Below are 20,039 nucleotides of genomic sequence, written 5' to 3'. Positions count from 1 at the left end.
GAGATCTCATACAATGATCGCCATTGAAACCTTTATCACACAAAGCCAAACCGTTTGCGTCATCTCAGTGTTGGTGCTATTCCCTAGACCTGGTACGGGAAATGCAGCCAACATCACAGTAAGACTGGAGGTGCTTTTGCAGTCAGAGATTTTAACAGCAACCATTGTATCAAACCAGTGGTTCTCAAACCGATACATAGATCCTTGAGACAGCAGAGCACTGCCTGAAAGTCTAGAAGGGAGCTGCTGGCTCATGTGAAGAGCCAGGAGTAGCAGCTAACATGCCTGCCCTTCCTGAAGTTGCCAAGAGCCACCATGAGGAGGAGCCACTACTGCCAGGAGGAGTAGCATAGCTACCTTCACCAGGAGGTGGAGATGACCCAGGGAGCTCCAGCCCTTCAGGAAGGAAAGGGGGAGCAGGCCCAGTTCTTGTGCTGAAAGACAAAGATCTTGCTGTACACCCAGGGGAAAGAGAAGGGAGACCGCATTTGGAATGAAGACTGTGTGTAAAAGAAGGCGTGCAACACCTCCTGCGCTGAGCTGTGCGGCATTAGAAGACAGCAGAGGGTGGGTCTGAGCTGTGCTTGAGTGAGGAGAGGAGGTCTGGAATGAGCTTAGCAGCTGGGAGGGAGAAGACACTAAGCACAGGTTCAGAGAGAGCTAAGATATTGGGGTGGGGAAGGGGCAGAGGCCAAGCTAAACAAATGGGAAGATTGAGCAATCAGAGGAGGCAGCAAGAGGCCCAGAACCAGGACAAACAGGAGACGCTAGGTTTTTCTACACTGGAGCTAGGAACGTGCCTCCCAGCTGGATAGACAGATTTGTGCTAGCTTCACTTGAACTGGCATGCTGTGACTAGTACTGTGAACATTGCAACTCCAGCGGAGACTCGGGCTAGTAACCCAAGCTCAGCCCCAGGGGATCAAGTGGGTTTGAGAGCCCAAGCTGCTGCCCGAGCCACAACATCCACACTGCTGTTTTTAGCATGCTAGCTCAAGCAGAAGTAGGGCTACTTTGTCTACGCAGGCTGGGAAACTTGCTCGCAGCTGCAGATTAAACAGAGCTGCGAGAGTTTTGTTTTGTTTTTCACATAAGCAGGCACAGGAATGACCAAGATCCTCCAGAGGATCCCGACCTCAAGAAGTTATCCAGAATATGAACAAGTTTGAGAACCACTCTGATAACAGTCAACATGGCATTTCAACAGCAAGCACTAACATTTTTGTTCCTCATTGCACAATTGCAGACTTTCTTCCCTTCAAGGAAAAAAAAATGCATGTGGATGCTATTAGTCCCACTGGGGAACTGGCTTCAGGTAGCGTGTTCTAGCACACCTGAAAATAAATTTCCCTCTTGTAATTCACTCTGAACACTAATACAAATAATTGTGTATGGGGGTTTTTTTCCCCCTTAATCTGGAAAATTTCCAGTGACATATTAATATTAGTTTGTTAAATACAATTTGTAGATTCCAGACATCTTGATTACTCGATGTACTACGACCAGCACTACCCAGTTGTCACAAACTTGAAAGATAGGTAGCGATGCTACATGGTAGGGAACAAAAGAGAAGATCATTACATCGGAAGCCAGCTGACATGGTATCACGTTTCCTTTTCCCCCCTTCTTAAACCTTCCTACCTCAAGAGAAACCCTAAATATGGTTCCTTAATCACTGTAGGGAGAAAAAAGGAGTTTGAAGTTATTCCCATCCAACTGCTAGTGCATGACACATTGCCACCAGTACAGAAGCTCTTGGTTTGCCCTATGTAAAAATTCTCTATAGCTGTACTATATAAACCCTTTGATGCTACAAAAGGCATATTATTTTACAGCAAGTTATCCTAACCACTGGCACTCTGGCATCAAATACAGCCAAGGAAGTTTCTTCTACACCTGGCTGTACTCAAGCAGGTTTGCTGGGTCAGTGACTGCTAGATTTGACTCAGATTGTTACTTAAACTGTGTCATCTTCAGAGTTTCTCTGTGAAACACAGGGTACGTGAAACAGACTCCTTGTTCTGTTACCTGAGCTCTCCAAGAAGTGCTGATATTGTAGTGAGAGTCGGTCCATTTTCCTTTTTTGCTTCTGCCGTTGCAATCTGATACAGCAACTTTTCCATTGAAAACGGTTTGGCTATACGTCGTCGCTTCATTTCCTGAGTTAACAGATTTCCAAGTTAGTTCTTGAGTAAAATTAAATGAAAAAAATAATTTGGATAAATTTAATGCAGAACAAAGTTAGATTTTTATCTTTTTTTAAAGCTATATGTTTCCTGTTAAAGAGCTGTGAATTATGACTTCCTGCATCTGATCTAGGTTAAGCAATGTGACAGAACAAAACACTGAAGCCTAAACCTGGCTAAGGCAGAGAAACAAACGTGCTACAAAGGTGCCATGGAGTGTGTTCCCTACAGAGAGAGTTTTATATACCTTCAAATTAATGCTCACCAATACAAGCCATTGAGACAAGAAAAGTCTCAGTAAAACATAATGCTCTTTACAGCTAAGAAGTCAGTCTTCTAAGATTTTTTGTTACCGATTTTTTCCTTAAATTTATGAGTACTTTATTGTGAATACTGAATATTGTTTCTAATACTGAAACAAGTACGTCAGACAAAGTCCATCTAGGACAAATTCATTCAGATAAATAAAATATTTAATAAGTATTTGGCAGATACTCCAGTGCCAACTGGCTTTCCCCATATTTCAAGCACACATCTTTTTAGAGACAGACAATCATATTCAATTAGCAGGAAGGACAGTAGGTATAGATGTCAAGAAACTGAGGAAAAGAAAGACAGAGAAACAAATCACAATACTACCTCCTGAAATCAATGGGAGTCTTTTTATTGACCTCACTAGGATCTGGATTGGGACCCCTATGACAGAATAATGTATAATCCATATTGGTTCATCAAGCCAACAACCTCTCTGTATTCCTTCCTAAAGACTCATTTGTTCTGCAATGTCGACTAGAAGTGAACCAAACCAATCACTTAAATATTCCTTCCTTTGAGCTCCCCAGGACGGTCAGTATTCCCCATTTCTGTCTTTTTGGGCAGGGTCTGGCTTAGTTTTGAGTCTCTTACAGCATCAAACATATTGTTGGCATTTAAGAAATAATAAATACAAAATAATGAATAGGAAGTCAGGTAGGTAGCAGAATGATGAACAAAGAGTACCACCATTGCACATGCATATATTAATGAGCTGTGCATATTTTTAATTTTTTGCACAGAAAGAAGCTTCTGGAATGTTGCTGCTGTTCCCCCTTTTGCCCACCAGAGGACACTATGGCACTAGAACACAGCAGCTGCTCCCAGCAGATAGTAAGCTCTGCAGTTCCGCCTTTTGCCCACCAGAGGGCACTGTGGTGGTAGAGCACAGCAGCAGCTCCCAACCAGCTAGGGAAGAGAAAGAGCCTGCCTTCTTTGCAGTGCCAGCCTGGCCAGGAGATAGGGGCTATGGGGATGAGGGTCAGACAGGGGCTCATAGGAGCTAGTGGGGTAGGACAGACTGGGACAGGGGCTGAATGGGAATGGAGGTGCAGGGCCACATGGGCAAAGTGGGAGGGAGGTGCAGAGCTACAGGGGGAAGAGGGTGGCTGAATGGGGGCACAGACACTTGGGGACAGGGGGTAGGGGTGAAGGGACACATGGGGATGGGGGAATGGGTGTCTGAGTGGGGGTGGAGGGACACATGGATGGGGAGCACAGACATATGGGCATGCAGGGGCAGATGTGCCTCAGCCAATGGGAGAGGCCTCAGCCAAGGTCTGAATGCAGGAAACTCCTTAACAGTCGTTCTCTGCCCTGATAAAAAACCTGTTCCATACTTTTCACACCCAGGCTCCTTCCCAGCAATATACTTCCCTCTCCCTCAACTTCTCCCTTACATCTCCCTCCCCCAAGCCTTTGCTTCTGAGAGGTGCAGAAAATATGGTTCCGTATTGTAGTTTAAATGAATCATTACTCCAGAGTTCTGTATTAATTTGCCTAGTAAAGAATCTATGTCTCAAAAAATATTTTTTGAATCTTTTTCATTGTCTGTATTGTTACAGACATACTTGTTGAAGGTATTTTGAAATAAATGACCAAAAATAATTGAAACGGGTGGGATTATTTTGAGAAATAAAATATGCAGAATTTGAAAATATTGTGCGCAGATTTTTTTTTTATTTACTTTTTGGGGGCGCAGAATTCTTCCAGAAGTAGAAGAGGAGTGCTATATCAAATCACAAAGTTGACAGGAGTTCTAATGTTACTGAGTATGAGAATGTCTTGTGATGAATCTGTGATCAGAAGGCTAATTGGAAGTTGCCATTTGATGGCTAAATCTTTTCCGTATCTCAGTACAGGCAAATTTCCTTTTCCATTTTGCAATAAGGGAATGTTTGGGGTTTTTTCACTGTCTTCAGAGAATCTCTTTCATAAACAGACAGTGATAGAACAACATTTTTAAGATATACAGTAACAAAGTTGGCATGATCTAGGCCAAGAAGGCATAGCTTAAAGGAGACTGCAAAACAAAAATGGAAAGAGAATTAAACCCTGTTAGCTGAATGTCAAAAATACCTGTTAGAATTAAAACCCTGTTAGCTGAATGTCAAAAAAAACCTGTTAGAATTAAACCCTGTTCTCTGAATGTCATCACTAGCCAATCTATGGGGCAATAAGAAAATACAGGTTAATTTCATTTTGAAAATTATCCTTCTCTGTCCTACCCTCCTAAGCAAATGCTCTTGGTACTTTCTCTCTCACTGAAAGTACCCCAGAATGCACCATTCTGTGACAGATCAAATATTGCAGATTGCCTGGTTAAAGTAAGACTTACTATCTGGGATATCTTAAGTGAACATGGAAACGCCAAAATGGTCACACAATGCAAGTGAAGAGAAAAATGTTTGTTAAACCAGGTTCTCTGTGCTGGAGTCAAAGTGCAGTTGGGATGAGTGGCATATAGGTCGTTCAGATGCATCTTGGATTTTCTTAGGCCTATTCACATAGCTCATGGCTGTGAAAAATGTCGCGTCCTCTGTGATGCAGCTAGGTTGACCCCACTGTAAACACAGCTAAGTCAACAGAAGAATTCTTCCATCAACCTAGCTACTGCCTCTCAAGCAGGTGGATTTGCTTGAGTGACTGAAGAACCCCTTCCAGCACTAAGGGTCTGGGCTACAGTGACATAGCTGTTATGCTGCAGCTGTGCCACTGTGGCGCTTGTAGTGTAGACATACCCTTCGTGAGCTGATTGAGTTCCTCTCTGTGGTGACAGAGAAGCTGACAGATTTTTCTCTGCTGGACATTGGAGGAGAAAGTATTAAATGTTTTGTTATTTAGCTACTGGCAATATCTGTTCACCCTGTGAAACATATTTGAGTGGAAAGGTAGTAGTCGGTTCAAAATGGCAGGTTCAAGGGTAAGACTGCAGTAGCCTCAGTCTGGGAGGCTACATTTAAATGGGAAAGAGGAGAACGATAAGATAGAACCATCAGAAGTTGTAATTGATCTGCGTCTGATGGAATGACAGTTCCACAGATCGTTGCTGAAGTATCAGCCCTAAAATGCGTGGTTTGCAACACAGGAATGTTACAAGATGAAGGGCTGGACTTTAAATACTTCGTCAGCCCATGTGACAAAAATTTCTAATAGACTCTTCTCTGTCTGTGCCAAAATTTCCTTAAATGCAATCTGCTAGTTCAGAGAAGGACACTGATTGTTATCTCAGGTTCACAACAGCAGTCAGATTAGTCAAACATGACAATCCAATTCCTAATCTGGAATTTCAGATTTCCTTAGAAAAGAAATCTCTGAGGAGTCAAGCCAAAATATAACATGGAACAAGCGAGCAACACTATACAGTGCAATACATATAAAATAAAATCACAACAGCTAATAATAAGAGCAAAGTCAACATGTAATCAAAGCAGATGACAAACTATCAATGTTATTGTCCAGAATTGTAAGAAGACTAGACATGCATATGGCTGTCAGTCAAATCATTAACTACCTGAAGGAGGAATTTGGATGCCTACATAACAGAACTCTAAAAAGCACAAAGTCGGTCTTTGAAAGTATCTTTCCTCAAAGTGAAGGAACCAAGGAGGAATTTCCAGGGCTTAAAGGGGAGTTGAGAAGGTAGCATGGTTTGAAGCGGGGGGGGGAAGGGGAGAGAGAGAAGAGGAATAGAGGTTGCCAAGGTTATATTTTGATATAACTATATATCTAGATTCTTTTAAAGCTTGTGAAAGATATAACATCAGAATCCAAGGTAGGTTATCACAGTTAGAATCTGTTGAATTTTCAATCAAGTTATATTCATCCAGTGCCAATCTCGTTAATCAAAAGAAACTGTTCTTCAGATTTTGGGACACCAAGCAGAGATTTTCAGTCATCCCTAAATAAGAATCCCTATCCTTTAGGACACTGGCTCTTTCACAACTGACAGTCAAACGCACGCTTAGGAAGACTCTTTGTATGTAGAGTTTATAACAGTCACTAAAGAATATAAAGGGTAAAATTAGGATCCTATTCCATCCACATCAAAAAAATGCAACACGGCTTTGATCTTACCACTATGTTACTTTAAAAATCTGTTTAATGTAAAACAGACTTGGAAGAATACTACTTACCGAGAACACAAAAGAACTCAAACCTGGTCTGGACAAATGAAACTTATTGTCTGATCGTCATGCTGCTGTTCTCAAATTAAAAATGCTGAGCGTACTGACCATTTGACTTGAGGCTGAAAATGAAAATCTGTCCTGGCTTATCTGTAAATGCCACCAAAGTACATGTGCAGCCGATGTTGCATTTCAGGGAAGGAGGTAATTAGTAAAAAACATTCTTGCCCCCCAAAACTGACTGCATGGAGGCCAAGGAGAAATTTAGCTAAGCAGCATGCTGGGCATGCACGTCAGCTATTTGTTTCCGCAGTTCAATGGCATGTCACTCAGAGGTATGAAAAGGATGCAGGAAGCTAGTTTTACTTTCAGCTTCAGGTCAGATGGGTTGGTCAGTCTGCCTAAGAATTTTAAATTCAAGTCAAATCAGATCAGCAGCTAGTTGCTGACAAAGGGTCGGTCAGACAGACAGACAGGCATAATGTAGCTGTAAAAACTAATTGATTTTGCCTACTCCTCATCCCCCAAATTAGCCATATTTTAATCAGATCTTTATATTTGAGATTCAAATTGTCCTTCGACAAGTTGCCTGAAACAAATCTAGTAAGCATAATATAATATACTGTTGACAGCTCATTAGGAATTTTCCAAAGTGTCCTTGTGAATGACTACAACTCTAACTCCAAACTAAACTTATGCCATTTTCAGACTTACACAGTCTTTGGTTACCACATATTAATTTAGGATTATTTTCTGGAGTGAAGATATAATTTTAGTGTCCCACAAATGTCAGAAATAGATATTTTAAAATAATCTGCAAATCCTCTGGAGTTATATCACTGTGTACTACGCATGCCGGAATGCTTGATTTGCTGACTTTTTAAAGATATCGACAGGGTTATGAACCCATTTTAAACTCCCATATTTCACCTTACCTTGGCAGTTTTAAAACCCATACTTGTCCACTGGGTGGTAGCAAAGTGCACTGTTTCAGAAACACTGTAGCCACAACACACTTTAGACACAAAAGATCCTGGAAAACAGACCACAAACTGCCCACTCTGCTGTACAGTACGATGCACCTTGATCCCCTCTTTGCATAAGACCTCTGGGGAGATCTAGAGAGAATAAAAATATGAGGAAAAGTTTGAATCCTTCTTACAGTGAGATCCCCTCTTCATTGGGCACCACCATGCATTGCTTGCTATGGAAGGGTGATCACATGTAATACTGACATCTCATTAATTTTACCTTCTCCACCATGCCCAATATGAAACACGGAATTTCCAGTGTCCAGAATGTCAAGTACTGGGGGTGAGGGTACAGTTCCAACAGTGAGGGCTTTATCTGAAAGTACCGCTTTTAAAATGTCAATTGCCAACACCTTCATCCGCATTACATGAAAACATGGTGTGATTTAAAACAAATAACTAGCAGGTTTGGTACTTCGTGCCACTAGTTTTTCTTTACAGAAATACAGTTCCCTTTGTTAAAGTAACTAAGCCATTCTAAAGACAGTCACAGAATAAATCTGCAGTTCAAGGTCTAAGCAGATCTATTTTATATATAAAATATATTTAGCATCTAAAAGCATATTATATTACATGCATGGTAGGTAAGACATGTTAAACACTGAAAGCTAAGAACAGTTTAAGGAATTTACTATTACACAGAATTCCTGGTTTCAATAAACAAGGCCTAGAAAATATCAACACACCTGAAAAACACCAAAAATTAACCTACTACTCCTCACCTATCCTTTCCCAGTTTTACAACATCAAAGTTCCCTATTAATGAATGGCCAAAAATTTAAGATTGGCACAGAGCTCCAGGTCAGCGTAACTTACATCCTCAAAAACGTAGCTTTTTAATACAACATAAGAATGGCCACACTAGGTCAGACCAATGGTCCACATAGCCAAGTATCCTGTCTTCTGACAGTGGCCAATGCCAGATGTCTCGGAGAGAATGAACAGAACAGGTAATCATTGAGTGATCCATCCCCATCATCCACTCCCAACTTCTGACAGTCAGAAGCTATGGATACCTAGGGCATGGGGTTGCCTCCCTGACCATCCTGGTTAATGGCTGTTGATGGACCTATCCTCCATGAACTTACCTAATTCTTTTTTGAACCCTAGAGACTAACCAATTTATTTGAGCATAAGCTTTCGTGAGCTACAGCTCACTTCATCGGATGCACCTGATGAAGTGAGCTGTAGCTCACGAAAGCTTATGCTCAAATAAATTGGTTAGTCTCTAAGGTGCCACAAGTACTCCTTTTCTTTTTGCGAATACAGACTAACACGGCTGTTACTCTGAAACCTTTTTTGAACCCTGTTATACTTTTGGCCTTCACAACATCCCTGGCAGAGAGTACTACTGGTTGACTGTGCATTGTTTGAAGTAGTACTTAGAATCATAGAATCATAGAATATCAGGGTTGGAAGGGACCCCAGAAGGTCATCTAGTCCAACCCCCTGCTCAAAGCAGGACCAATTCCCAGTTAAATCATCCCAGCCAGGGCTTTGTCAAGCCTGACCTTAAAAACCTCTAAGGAAGGAGATTCTACCACCTCCCTAGGTAACGCATTCCAGTGTTTCACCACCCTCTTAGTGAAAAAGTTTTTCCTAATATCCAATCTAAACCTCCCCCACTGCAACTTGAGACCATTACTCCTCGTTCTGTCATCTGCTACCATTGAGAACAGTCTAGAGCCATCCTCTTTGGAACCCCCTTTCAGGTAGTTGAAAGCAGCTATCAAATCCCCCCTCATTCTTCTCTTCTGCAGGCTAAACAATCCCAGCTCCCTCAGCCTCTCCTCATAAGTCATGTGTTCTAGACCCCTAATCATTTTTGTTGCCCTTCGCTGGACTCTCTCCAATTTATCCACATCCTTCTTGAAGTGTGGGGCCCAAAACTGGACACAGTACTCCAGATGAGGCCTCACCAATGTCGAATAGAGGGGAACGATCACGTCCCTCGATCTGCTTGCTATGCCCCTACTTATACATCCCAAAATGCCATTGGCCTTCTTGGCAACAAGGGCACACTGCTGACTCATATCCAGCTTCTCGTCCACTGTCACCCCTAGGTCCTTTTCTGCAGAACTGCTGCCTAGCCATTCGGTCCCTAGTCTGAAGCTGTACTTCCTTTTGTTTGTTTTAAACCTGTTGCCTACTGATTTCATTGGGTGACCTCCTGGTTCTTGTGTTATGTGAAGGAGTAAATAGCATTTCTTTATTCACTTTTTCCACACCAGTCAAGAATTTATAGACCTCTATCATATCCCTTAATTATCTCTTTTCCGAGCTAGGAAGTCCCAGTCTTTTTAATCTCTCCTCATATGGAACCTGTTCCACACCCCTAATCATTTTACTTGCCCTTCTCTGTACATTTTCCAATTCCAATATATCTTTTTTGAGATGGGGTGTCCGGATCTGCACGGCATATTCTAAGTGTAGGTGTACCATGGATTTATATAGAGGCATTATATTTTCTGTCTTGTTATCTATCCCTTTTCTAATGGTTCCTAACATTATCATCCTTTTTGACTACCCCTGCACATTGAGCAGATGTTTGCAGAGAACTATCAACACTGACTCCAAGATCTCTTTACTGAGTGGTAACAGCTAATTTAGACCCCATCATTTTGTATGTACAGTTGGGATTATGTTTTCTAATAAGAATTACTTTGCTTCTATCAACATTGAATTTCATCTGCCACTTTGTTGCTCAGTCACCCAGTTTTGTGAGATCCCTTCGTAGCTTTTCGCAGTCTGCCTGGGATTTAACTATCTTGAGTAACTTTGTATCAGCTGCAAATTTTGTCACCTCACTGTTTACCCCTTTTTCCAGATCATTTCTGAGTATGTTGAACAGATCTGGTTCCAGTATTTACCACCACCATTATTTACCTCTCTCCACTCTGAAAACTGACCATTTATTCGTACCCTTTGTTTCCTTCCTTTTAAACACTTACTGATCCATGAGCGGACCTTCCCTCTTATCCCATGACTGCTTCTTTTGCTTAAGAGCCTTTGTGCAGGACCTTGTGAAAGGCTTTCTGAAAGCCTGCGTACACTATATCCACTGGATCAGAAGCTGATTTAACCGATAGGTTACATACCACAATTAGTAGTTCTGCAATTTCATATTTGAGTTCCTTCTGAACTTTTGGGTGAATACCATCTGCTCCTGATGACTTATTACTGTTTAATTTATCAGTTTCTTTGAAAACCTCCTCTAATGACACCTCAATCTGAGACAGTTCCTCAGATTTGTCACCTAAAAAGAATGACTCGGATGTGGGAATCTCCCTCACATCCTCTGTAGAGGAGATTGATGCAAAGAATTAATTTAGTTTCCCTGCAATGGCCTTATCGTCCTTGAGTACTCCTTTAGCACCTTAATCGTCCAGTGGCCACACTGATTGTTTAGCAGACTTCCTGCTTCTGAGGTACTTAAAACATTTTTTTCCTCTTAGTCTTTGGCTAGTTGCTCTTCAAATTCTTTTTTGGCCTGCCTAATTACACTTTTACACTGGACTATGCGCCTTTCTATTTTCCTCAATACGATTTAACTTCCAATTTTTAAGGGATGCTTTTTTGCCTCTAACCACTTATTTTTCTCTGTTTAGCCATGGTAGCACTTTTTTTGTCCTTTATGTTTTTTAATTTGGGGTATGCATTTAATTTGAGCCTCTATTATGGTGTTTTCAAAAAGTTTCCATGCATCTTGCAGACACTTCACTTTTGGGACTGTACCTTTTAATTTCTGTTTAACTAGCTTCTTCATTTCTGTGTAGTTCCCCTTTCTGAAATTAAATGCTACTGTGGTGGGCTTCTTGGGTATAACCCCCCCATCTCCGGGAATGTCCAATTTATTTATATTATAGTCGCTGTTAACCAGCGGTTCAGCTATATTCACCCCTTGAACCAGATCCTGTGTGCCACTTAGGACTAAATCAAGAATTGCTTCTCCTCTTGTGGATTCCAAGAAGCAGTTATTTAAGGTGTCAAGAAATTTCATCTGCATCTCGTCCTGAGGTGACATGTACCCAGTCAATATAGGGATAGTTGAAATCGCCCATTTTTACTGGGTTTTTAATATTTTTGTAGCCTCTCTAATCTCCCTGAGCATTTCATAGTCGTTATTCTGGTCAGGCGGTCGATAGTATATCCCTACTGCTATAATCTTATTAGTCAAGCACGGAATTTCTATCCATAAAGATGGTTCGTTTTTTTTTTTTTTTAAACTGCTTTTTTGACAAAGCACCCAGGAAAAAAAGCCTATTAAATTTTCATTTTTAAATGCTTAAAATAGGAAGTTAGAGAGACAACGGAGGTTATATATTTTATTGGATCAACTTCTGTAAGTGAGAGAGACAAGCTTGTAAATTCAAAAGCTTGTCTCGCTCATCAACAGAAGTTGGTCCCACCTTGTCTCTCTCTTATCCTGGGATCGACACAGCTACTGCACCACTGCATACAGAAAACAGGAAGTAAACAAAGGAGCTGAACTGTAAGTACCCGTAATCATCTCATATCCATGACGGACATCAGGGACAAAAGACAACAGGGACTCATCTGCCATGACGGAGACTTCATTCATAAAAATGTTGGAAATATGTATATTTTACATGTTTACATGGATTGTGGGTACTTTTGAAAAGAATGGGCATTTACTGCCATGCAGGGTTAACCTTTATTTCAGCATTCTGTAGAATTGGAAAATACTGGAAATATTGTGTGGTAAATGCTGCTGCAGGTGGCAAGGGTCCAGACTTTACTGGCAACGTTTTTCTTTTTAAAATCAAAAGCAACAACATTTGTGAATTAAAAAACCCACCCTTCTGATTAGCATTGGATTCTCACAGATACAAAACAAAATTCAACTTACCATTACATTGCTTTCAAGCATTTCCAGCCCTGGAGTGCCATTGGCTTGCAGCAGGGTATGTACCACATCATCAAGTTTGTTCTCTTCCGCAGCAGGAATGCAATACCTGTTTATTTAAAAGAGAAAATAGAAAGAGCATTTACTATGTAGTAAATGGTATTCCCCAACTTGTTCAGTAAAGGGAAGGATTGACCAAATCCACTCCAAAGTGAAAAGCAAGTGGAAAAAAAATTAAAACAGCCCCCCCAGCTGTTTTGGCAAGATACTTCAGATTCATGGGAAGTTATTTATTTGGACTCAACCCTATAGTATTTACTATAGTCAAAGGAAAAGAAAAGGTTGAAATGATTACAAGCTATCCCCAAAGCAGAACATGTGACAACTCATTACTCTACAAAATCAGAGAGGAGAGAATCAGTAACATCCTGACATCTACAGTAGCCAGGATATCAGCGATCAGGTTGTCATCTACTCAGCACCTACACTGCATACAGTCACACTAAGCCTTACTTTGAATGACTATATTTGTTACATATGCTTAAACCAACTTACAATGTAAGCCACATTTTTTTCTTTAATAAAAACAAACGTTCATGGTCCCAAATCAGTAACAGAATACAGATATTGGAACTTACATTAGAAATATTGGATTAATAAAAGCAAAATATTCCAAGATCTTCTTCCTTCACTTACTTGACAAGTCTCAAGTTCACCTTTCCTCCTTTTCCCTGCAACAGAAGCCATCAAATGCCTAAAACACAGCAGGCAGCACAGGAAGAGAGGTTTAAACTGGGTGCTGAATTACAGGCATCCCATATTCTCTCAGCTCCTCCCATATTTTGCTAGCCACCAAAGTGGAAAAATTACACACAGTCCCATCTGTGCTCATGGCCATTAGCGCTTTCCCAAGCAGAAGTGGCATGAAACACTCTAGGGATATCTTAGCTAAGTTTTATGCAGCTGGGGAACTGCCACTGTGCAGGCTGTATAGGTGTGATCTGGCTTATGAATAAAGACTGGAAGGGAAGTAGAAGTAGAGACACATACGCTGCATGGGGAGAGGGGAAAGAAATGTAGAAGAGAAACACTTCTCAGTATTATCATGATCATTATATTGCAGTAGCACCCAGGGTTCCCAATCAATGCCCCCTCATGCTATGCACCATATACATGTAATAAAAGGCCAGCTCCTACTTCAAGGAGTTTACAATCTTAGTGTAACACAAAAAAGAACAGGTGGAAAACAAACAGGGAGATGGACAAGATAATAGTGAAAATTATGTTTGGTATAACAGACAGCTGTCTTGGCGCACCACTATAGAAATTTACCAAAGCATGCCTACCACAACCCCTCCTTCCAAAGAAGCATGGCCTTCCTGCCATTTAAAAGAGTATTAGGAATACCCAATCTCCCCACCCACAAAAACTCCCAGGCAAAACTGAAATTAAAGGTGTGAGAGAGATGCAGGAAATGTGATCAATGAAATTAAATGCATGAAAGTTGAAACACCTGTGGTGAAGGAGACAAGCTCAAAAATGGATGATTTTTAAAAGATCCAATTTTCCTTCACTTAAACGTGCCTTAAACGGGGGTGGGGGGCGAGGAGAGCAAAGTCCGTGCGGGTTTACCATTCAACTATGAGATTTCAGCTATATGCTCTCCAATTTCTTCTGGGCAAAAAAGCCCTTGGTGCAGGGTTTGTTTCCTATAAGGATGGCTATATGGGATCAGACCAATAGTCCATCTAGCCCAGTACCCTGTCTTCTGACAGCAGCCAATGCCAGATGCTTCAAAGGGAATGAACAGAACAGAGCAATCATCTAGTGATCCATCCCGTCACCCACTCACAGCATCTGACAATCAGAGGTTTAGAGATACCCAGAATATGGGGAGGCATCCTTGACCATCCTCGCTAATAGCCATTGATGGACCTATCCTCCATGAACTGATCTTTTTTGAACTCTGTTATAATTTTGGCCTTCACAACATCCCCTGGCAGAGAGTTCCACAGGTTGACTGTGTTTGAGAAGAAGTACTTCCTTATGTTTGTTTCAAACCTGTTGCCTGTTAGTTTCATTGGGTGATTGCTGGTTCTTGTGTTATGTGAAGGGGTAAATAACACTTTCTCATTCACTTTCTTCACACCATTCATAATTTTATAGACCCCATAACATATCCCCCTCTTAACTCTCTTTTCTGAGCTGAACAGTCCCAGTCTTTTTAATCTCTCCTCACATGGAAGCTGTTCCCCATCCTTAATCAGCTGATTTGTCCTTCTCTGCACCTTTTCCATTTCTAATGTATCTTTTTTTGAGATGGGGCAACCAGAACTGCACGCTGTATTCAGGGTGAGGGCATACTATGGATTTATATAGTGGCATCATGATAGTTAATTTCTGATTATCTATCCCTTTCCTAACATTGTTAGCTTTTTTTTGACTGCCACTGTACAATGAGTGGATCTTTTTAGAGAAGTATTCACGACTCCAAGATCTCTTTCTTGAGTGGTAACAGCTTTTTTAGACCCCATCATTTTGTATGTACAGTTGGGTTAGGTTTTCCAATAAGCATTACTTTGAATTTATCAACATTGAATTTCATCTGCTATTTTGTTGCCCAGTCACCCAGTTTTGTGACATCCCTTTGTAACATCTGCTTTGGACTTAACGATCTTGAGTAATTTTGTATCATCTTCAAATTTTGCCACCTCACTGTTTATCCCATCTTTGAGATCACTTATGAATACATTGAACAGTACTGGTCTCAGTACAGATCCCGGTGGGACAACGCTATTTACTTCTCTCCATTCTGGAAACTGACCATTTATTCCTACCCTTCGTTTCCTACCTTTTAACCAGTTACTGATCCATGAGAGAACCTTCCCTCTTATCCCTTGACTGTTTACTTTGCTTAAGAGCCTTTGGTGAGGAACCTTGTCTAAAGACTTCCTGAAAATCCAAGTACACTGTATCCACTGGATCACCCTTATCCACGTGTTTGTTGATGCCCAAAAGATTTCTAATAGATTGGTGAGGCATGATTTTTCTTTACAAAAGCTGTATTTACTCTTCCCCAACATAATGTTTTCTATCTGATAATTATGTTCTCAGCATCTGAGGAATGCTGAGCAATACTGATTTTAGGGTCACTAACAGATGACATTAGTTTCCTTTGAAAATGTGAAATTTGCCAATATTTTATCATGCAACTCTCGGCAAAGGAAGGTGTGCAGGACAAAAAGCAGTCTCATCCCTGTGATCCACCACTATTGCTTGGAGCTGCTTTATAAAGAGCTCAGTAGGAATTCATTTGTGGACGCGAATACAAATATGTATCTGCAACAGCTCGATTCCTTCTATGAAATGGAAGACCTAGAGTGTCAGAGAGTGTTTTCCATAGTAAACCCAGGTACTGCTGTTTAGAGTAAGCTGGAGTGGGCTACGGTGCACATGAGTTGAGGGGAAGAGAGGGTTTTTAAAATCATTCAGCTCTTGTCTTCTCTTCAGCTAGATGTTTATTTTTAAAGGAGTAATTTTCCTACTGACATTTCTTGTTTCCCTTGTGACATTAGGTGTTTGTGAAATGGGCAACTGTTTCGTGGTTGAAAACAAAATCTTGAACTCATGTTTCAGTAAAATGGAGCCTACGTGTATAGTCTCTTACTGATTTGGGATCTCGTGTGCATCTCTCATTTTGTATGTGCTGTTTACTTCTACCCCCATCTTCCAAGTCAGTCTAAAGGAGAACATGTTCTTATTCTCTCTCGCTCAAACACTGCTCCTCCCCTTTTCTTCTTTTAACTGTCAGAGGTCCTGTGTCTTTTGCAGCCATTCCTCTAGTCACAGCTTTCATAGTTGTTCAGTGACACTAGTTCAGAAGACAGAAGGATCTTTAGAGAGCTAGCCAGGGTGCAAAAGGAATCAAGCTTGGGTTCCAAATTTCTGTCACCAGATTTCTGAACTGACCCAATCTTACCTGGAATGTGTTTAGAAACATACTGTAGTCAGCTAGGGGCCATATTTCAACTGCAGCACCATGTTGGAAAGGAGAGAGAAAGATGCGACCCACCTGAGACTATACACTTCCCCATCACTGCTTCTGGACCCAGAACCGTGCATGGGACATTAAGCCCCATACAACCCAACCCTGCTCTCGACCATGTAGGCTCAGGAAAGGAAATAAAACTCCAGTGTGTAGGCAGCCAGAAACACGCTAGCAAGAGCTGCTACCAAAGCAGTTTCAGTAGGAACCTTTGGATACGGATTATGTCAGACAGCTTTCTATAGACTTTATTCTGAAAAGATTTCCCTGCCAACAATAGGCTGCTGCTTCCAACCTCTTCCCACTCACTCCCTCACAGTCTCTTCAGTTCAGCCTCACTCCAACTGCCCTTCATGCTCCTCTCTATCCATCCCACCTATCCCCCATACCTCTTCCCCCACCATTCTTTTTCCCTATGTTTTTCCTTTTCGCTAATCCCTTCGTGCCTTTCATCACCCACCCATGCCCTATAATACACAGATATAAACATACATGTAAGATTACATAAAAAATACTAAAGTAAAAGAGTGTTAAGATTTCAAAGTTAAACACTCAAAAATTAGGAAGTGCCAAAATTTAGTTATCCGTGCAACCTTAATTTGCCTCCCAGCAACCTTGGGAAGCATCACAGTGCAATATTCTACTTAAAAAAAAAAAAGCCCTGAAAAAAAACCTAATTCCATCACATGATTCATCAGCAGGGTTGGAACCTTTAGATCCACTGCACAGACCTTTGTCCCTTGACCTAACAGAGTAACTCAGAGCAGTTGTAGACTATTATCCTTTATTTGGACCAGCACAGGAGGAGAGCACTTTGCCAGTGGGTTTCACAGATATTTGCTGGTAGCAGAGGAATGGTGGGACAGAGGAATCTTGGGTTCCCTACCAGACTGTTGAGGGAAGCATGGTTTAGGAGCAACCAAACCATCTGTCCCAGCCTTCCCCTGTCCCCTTTTGTCTGTGTTCCCTACAATATTCCCTCTTTCCCGCCCCCACCACACACACACACACACAAAGCCTGTCCCCTTCTGTCTCCGTTCCCACTGCTCCTAACACTTTTTTTCGCTCCATTGATCCATATGGCTATTTTTTTTATTGGGGAAGAGGGGTGATACCAGTCAGTTGGGTGTTTTGGGGGAACTAGGGCACAGTATCTAGCCTGTCTGACTGATGAAAGACACACACCACCACCCTCAGTGTCTGCTTGAACCAAAACCGATCCAAGAAAAGGCTTGTAGAAAGCAGTGAAGGGCGTTGGTAGACACACCTAGACCCCTCCTCACAAGGGTGAGGAGATTAAGACATCTCTATTAGCATACAGAATGAAGAACAGAGACAACTCCCTTCACCTCATCTGCATGAAAGATGGGACAGGGAGACATCTCCATTTGCATTCAGAATGGTGAACAGAACTGCACTGAACTCTGGGACCAGAAAAGCAGGGAAGCATTATATCATGGGGGATCTCTGCTCCAGATGTTAATGAACCTATGTCTGCACACACCCAGCTCAGCAATTATCAAACCAATTCTACTAATAAATCCTTGATTGATACCCAAAATACTGAAGCAGCCTAGCTGCACTGTGGGCTCCCTGGAAGAACACCACCCATGGCCAAGAGTGATTAGCTCCTATTGTCTAGCCTAAAGAAAACCCAAGAGTCATCAGTTTACTTATAAACAAATCTAGTGTTCTCCATTGTATTTTCTCTACAAAAATCCCTACTCACCCACCAGTCAGTGCTCTGATGCATGAACCCAAACACAGCATCCGTTCCACTGGGACTCCAATCTCCTCACTGATCGTGCTAGGGGTTCTGCCTGTCTCCTGCACTCAGGACCCTGAGCTACCACCATCACCTGACCAGTTCATGCTTCAGGGAGTGGTGAGATCCTTTTCTTTCATAGAATCATAGAATATCAGGGTTGGAAGGGACCTCAGGAGGTCATCTAGTCCAACCCCCTGCTCAAAGCAGGGCCAGTCCCCAATTTCTGCCCCAGATCCCTAAGTGACCCCCTCAAGGACTGAACTCACAACCCTGGGTTTAGCAGGCCAATGCTCAAACCATTGAGCTATCCCTCCCCCCTTGATCTCTTGCTCTCTCTCTGTTTTCCTTTCTACCTCAGGTATTAACCTTTAATAATATATGTTATGTTGGTTTAGCTCTCCTTGTGTAGTTATCCCTATTATTCAATAAATAACTTTTATGGTTAAGCTGGTTGCTTCTCTCTCTCTGAACTTTACTCTTTTGTGGTTTTAGCTTCCCTCATTTACTCTGCAGCAATGCTTCTTTTACCTAAGCTAAAGATTCCTATAGCACCCAAAAATACTGTGGGGTTTGCTCATCAAGTGGGTTACTACTAGTACAATTGTGATGTGAAAGTGGGGATAGGGACATGTTAAACCTGTGGCATATAAAGGGGGGGCAGCTGAAAGTGCTGTTTGACCCAGCCTATTGAGACCAGGGGCACATAAGGGTGACAGCTTGACAGTGCTGCTTGACCCAGCCCATTGAGTACAGGGACATATAGGGGGGTTGGCTTGAGAGTGCTGATTGACCTGGTCTGCTCAGACTTGCTCTGTTAATGTGTGTGTGTGTTCATCTGGTTCTAGGGCTGGAGGAGCCCAGTCCTGATGAACCTAGGTCCTGCAGTATAGCTCCATTGGGAGGGGACTTGCAGAAGGAAAGAGTGGAGCTCCATATGAACACACAAGTGACATAAGCAGTACATTAATGGAATTACAGACACCCTCTTCCCCCAGAAGAGTAACCCTAATAAATGAGCATATGCCAAAGTAAGGGGCACATCTGGTAACAGAGGGAGAGCACCAAAAGGGTTTTTCCCCCCTCATGGCAAAACACTGAGGGGCTGGCCCTGGCTTCTATCCACCCCCACAGCCAGTTTTCACCACCCCAACTCTGTTCTTCACCACTCAGCATCTGAGTTAGGGTACTCCCTTCTCCTCAATACTAGCTGGGTGCCAGTAGGACAGTGGTTCCCAAACTGTGGGGTACACCCCCCCCCCAAAGTGGCACAGAGGAACATCCAGGGTGGGGGATTGAGGTGGACCTGGGCCAGCTCCCCAGGAGGTGGGGAGGGAGTGCCACCCAGCCCTGCTCTGGCCCTAGGCTCAGTCCCAGCCACGGCTCCCCTCCTGGTCTTGGCTCCCAGCTGTGGCCCTGGCTTAGGGTTGCCAGGTGTCTGGTTTTCGACCAGAAGGGACAGGGCAGTGACCGGTCAACATTGCTGACCAGTCACTAAAAGCCCAGTTACCCACAGTAACTGGCCTCCGCCATCAGGGGAGGGAGCGGGAAGAGCTGCAGGAGCCTGGAGACGGCTCCGGCAAGAGATCTACCAGCAGCACCCCCTCCCCCAGAGCACAGCTCCCTCTCCCTGACCAGACTCATTCCCCCACCTGGCTGCGGGGGTGAGGGGACGCAGACCGGGGATGGGGAAAGACACCATTGAA

At 42.4% G+C, this 20,039-nt stretch overlaps 1 protein-coding gene across 1 annotated transcript in view; it reads right to left on the bottom strand.

Moving 5' to 3' along the window:
* Positions 1–20,039, bottom strand: part of JARID2 (jumonji and AT-rich interaction domain containing 2) — a 308,983-nt gene that overhangs the window by 5,072 nt on the left and 283,872 nt on the right. The window contains exons 13-15 of the mRNA XM_084619858.1: positions 12,527–12,632; positions 7,561–7,743; positions 2,029–2,159 (exon numbers count right to left, since the gene is read on the bottom strand). Of these exons, the coding sequence (XP_084475984.1) occupies positions 2,029–2,159; positions 7,561–7,743; positions 12,527–12,632 (420 nt within the window). The remainder of the gene's footprint in view (positions 1–2,028; positions 2,160–7,560; positions 7,744–12,526; positions 12,633–20,039) is intronic.

This window comes from Lepidochelys olivacea (assembly GCF_965140295.1).
Source record: "Lepidochelys olivacea isolate rLepOli2 genome assembly, chromosome: 2".
Lineage (NCBI taxonomy): Eukaryota > Metazoa > Chordata > Testudines > Cheloniidae > Lepidochelys > Lepidochelys olivacea.
Note: the sequence above shows the minus strand (reverse complement) of the source record. Positions and strands in the feature narration are given on the sequence as shown.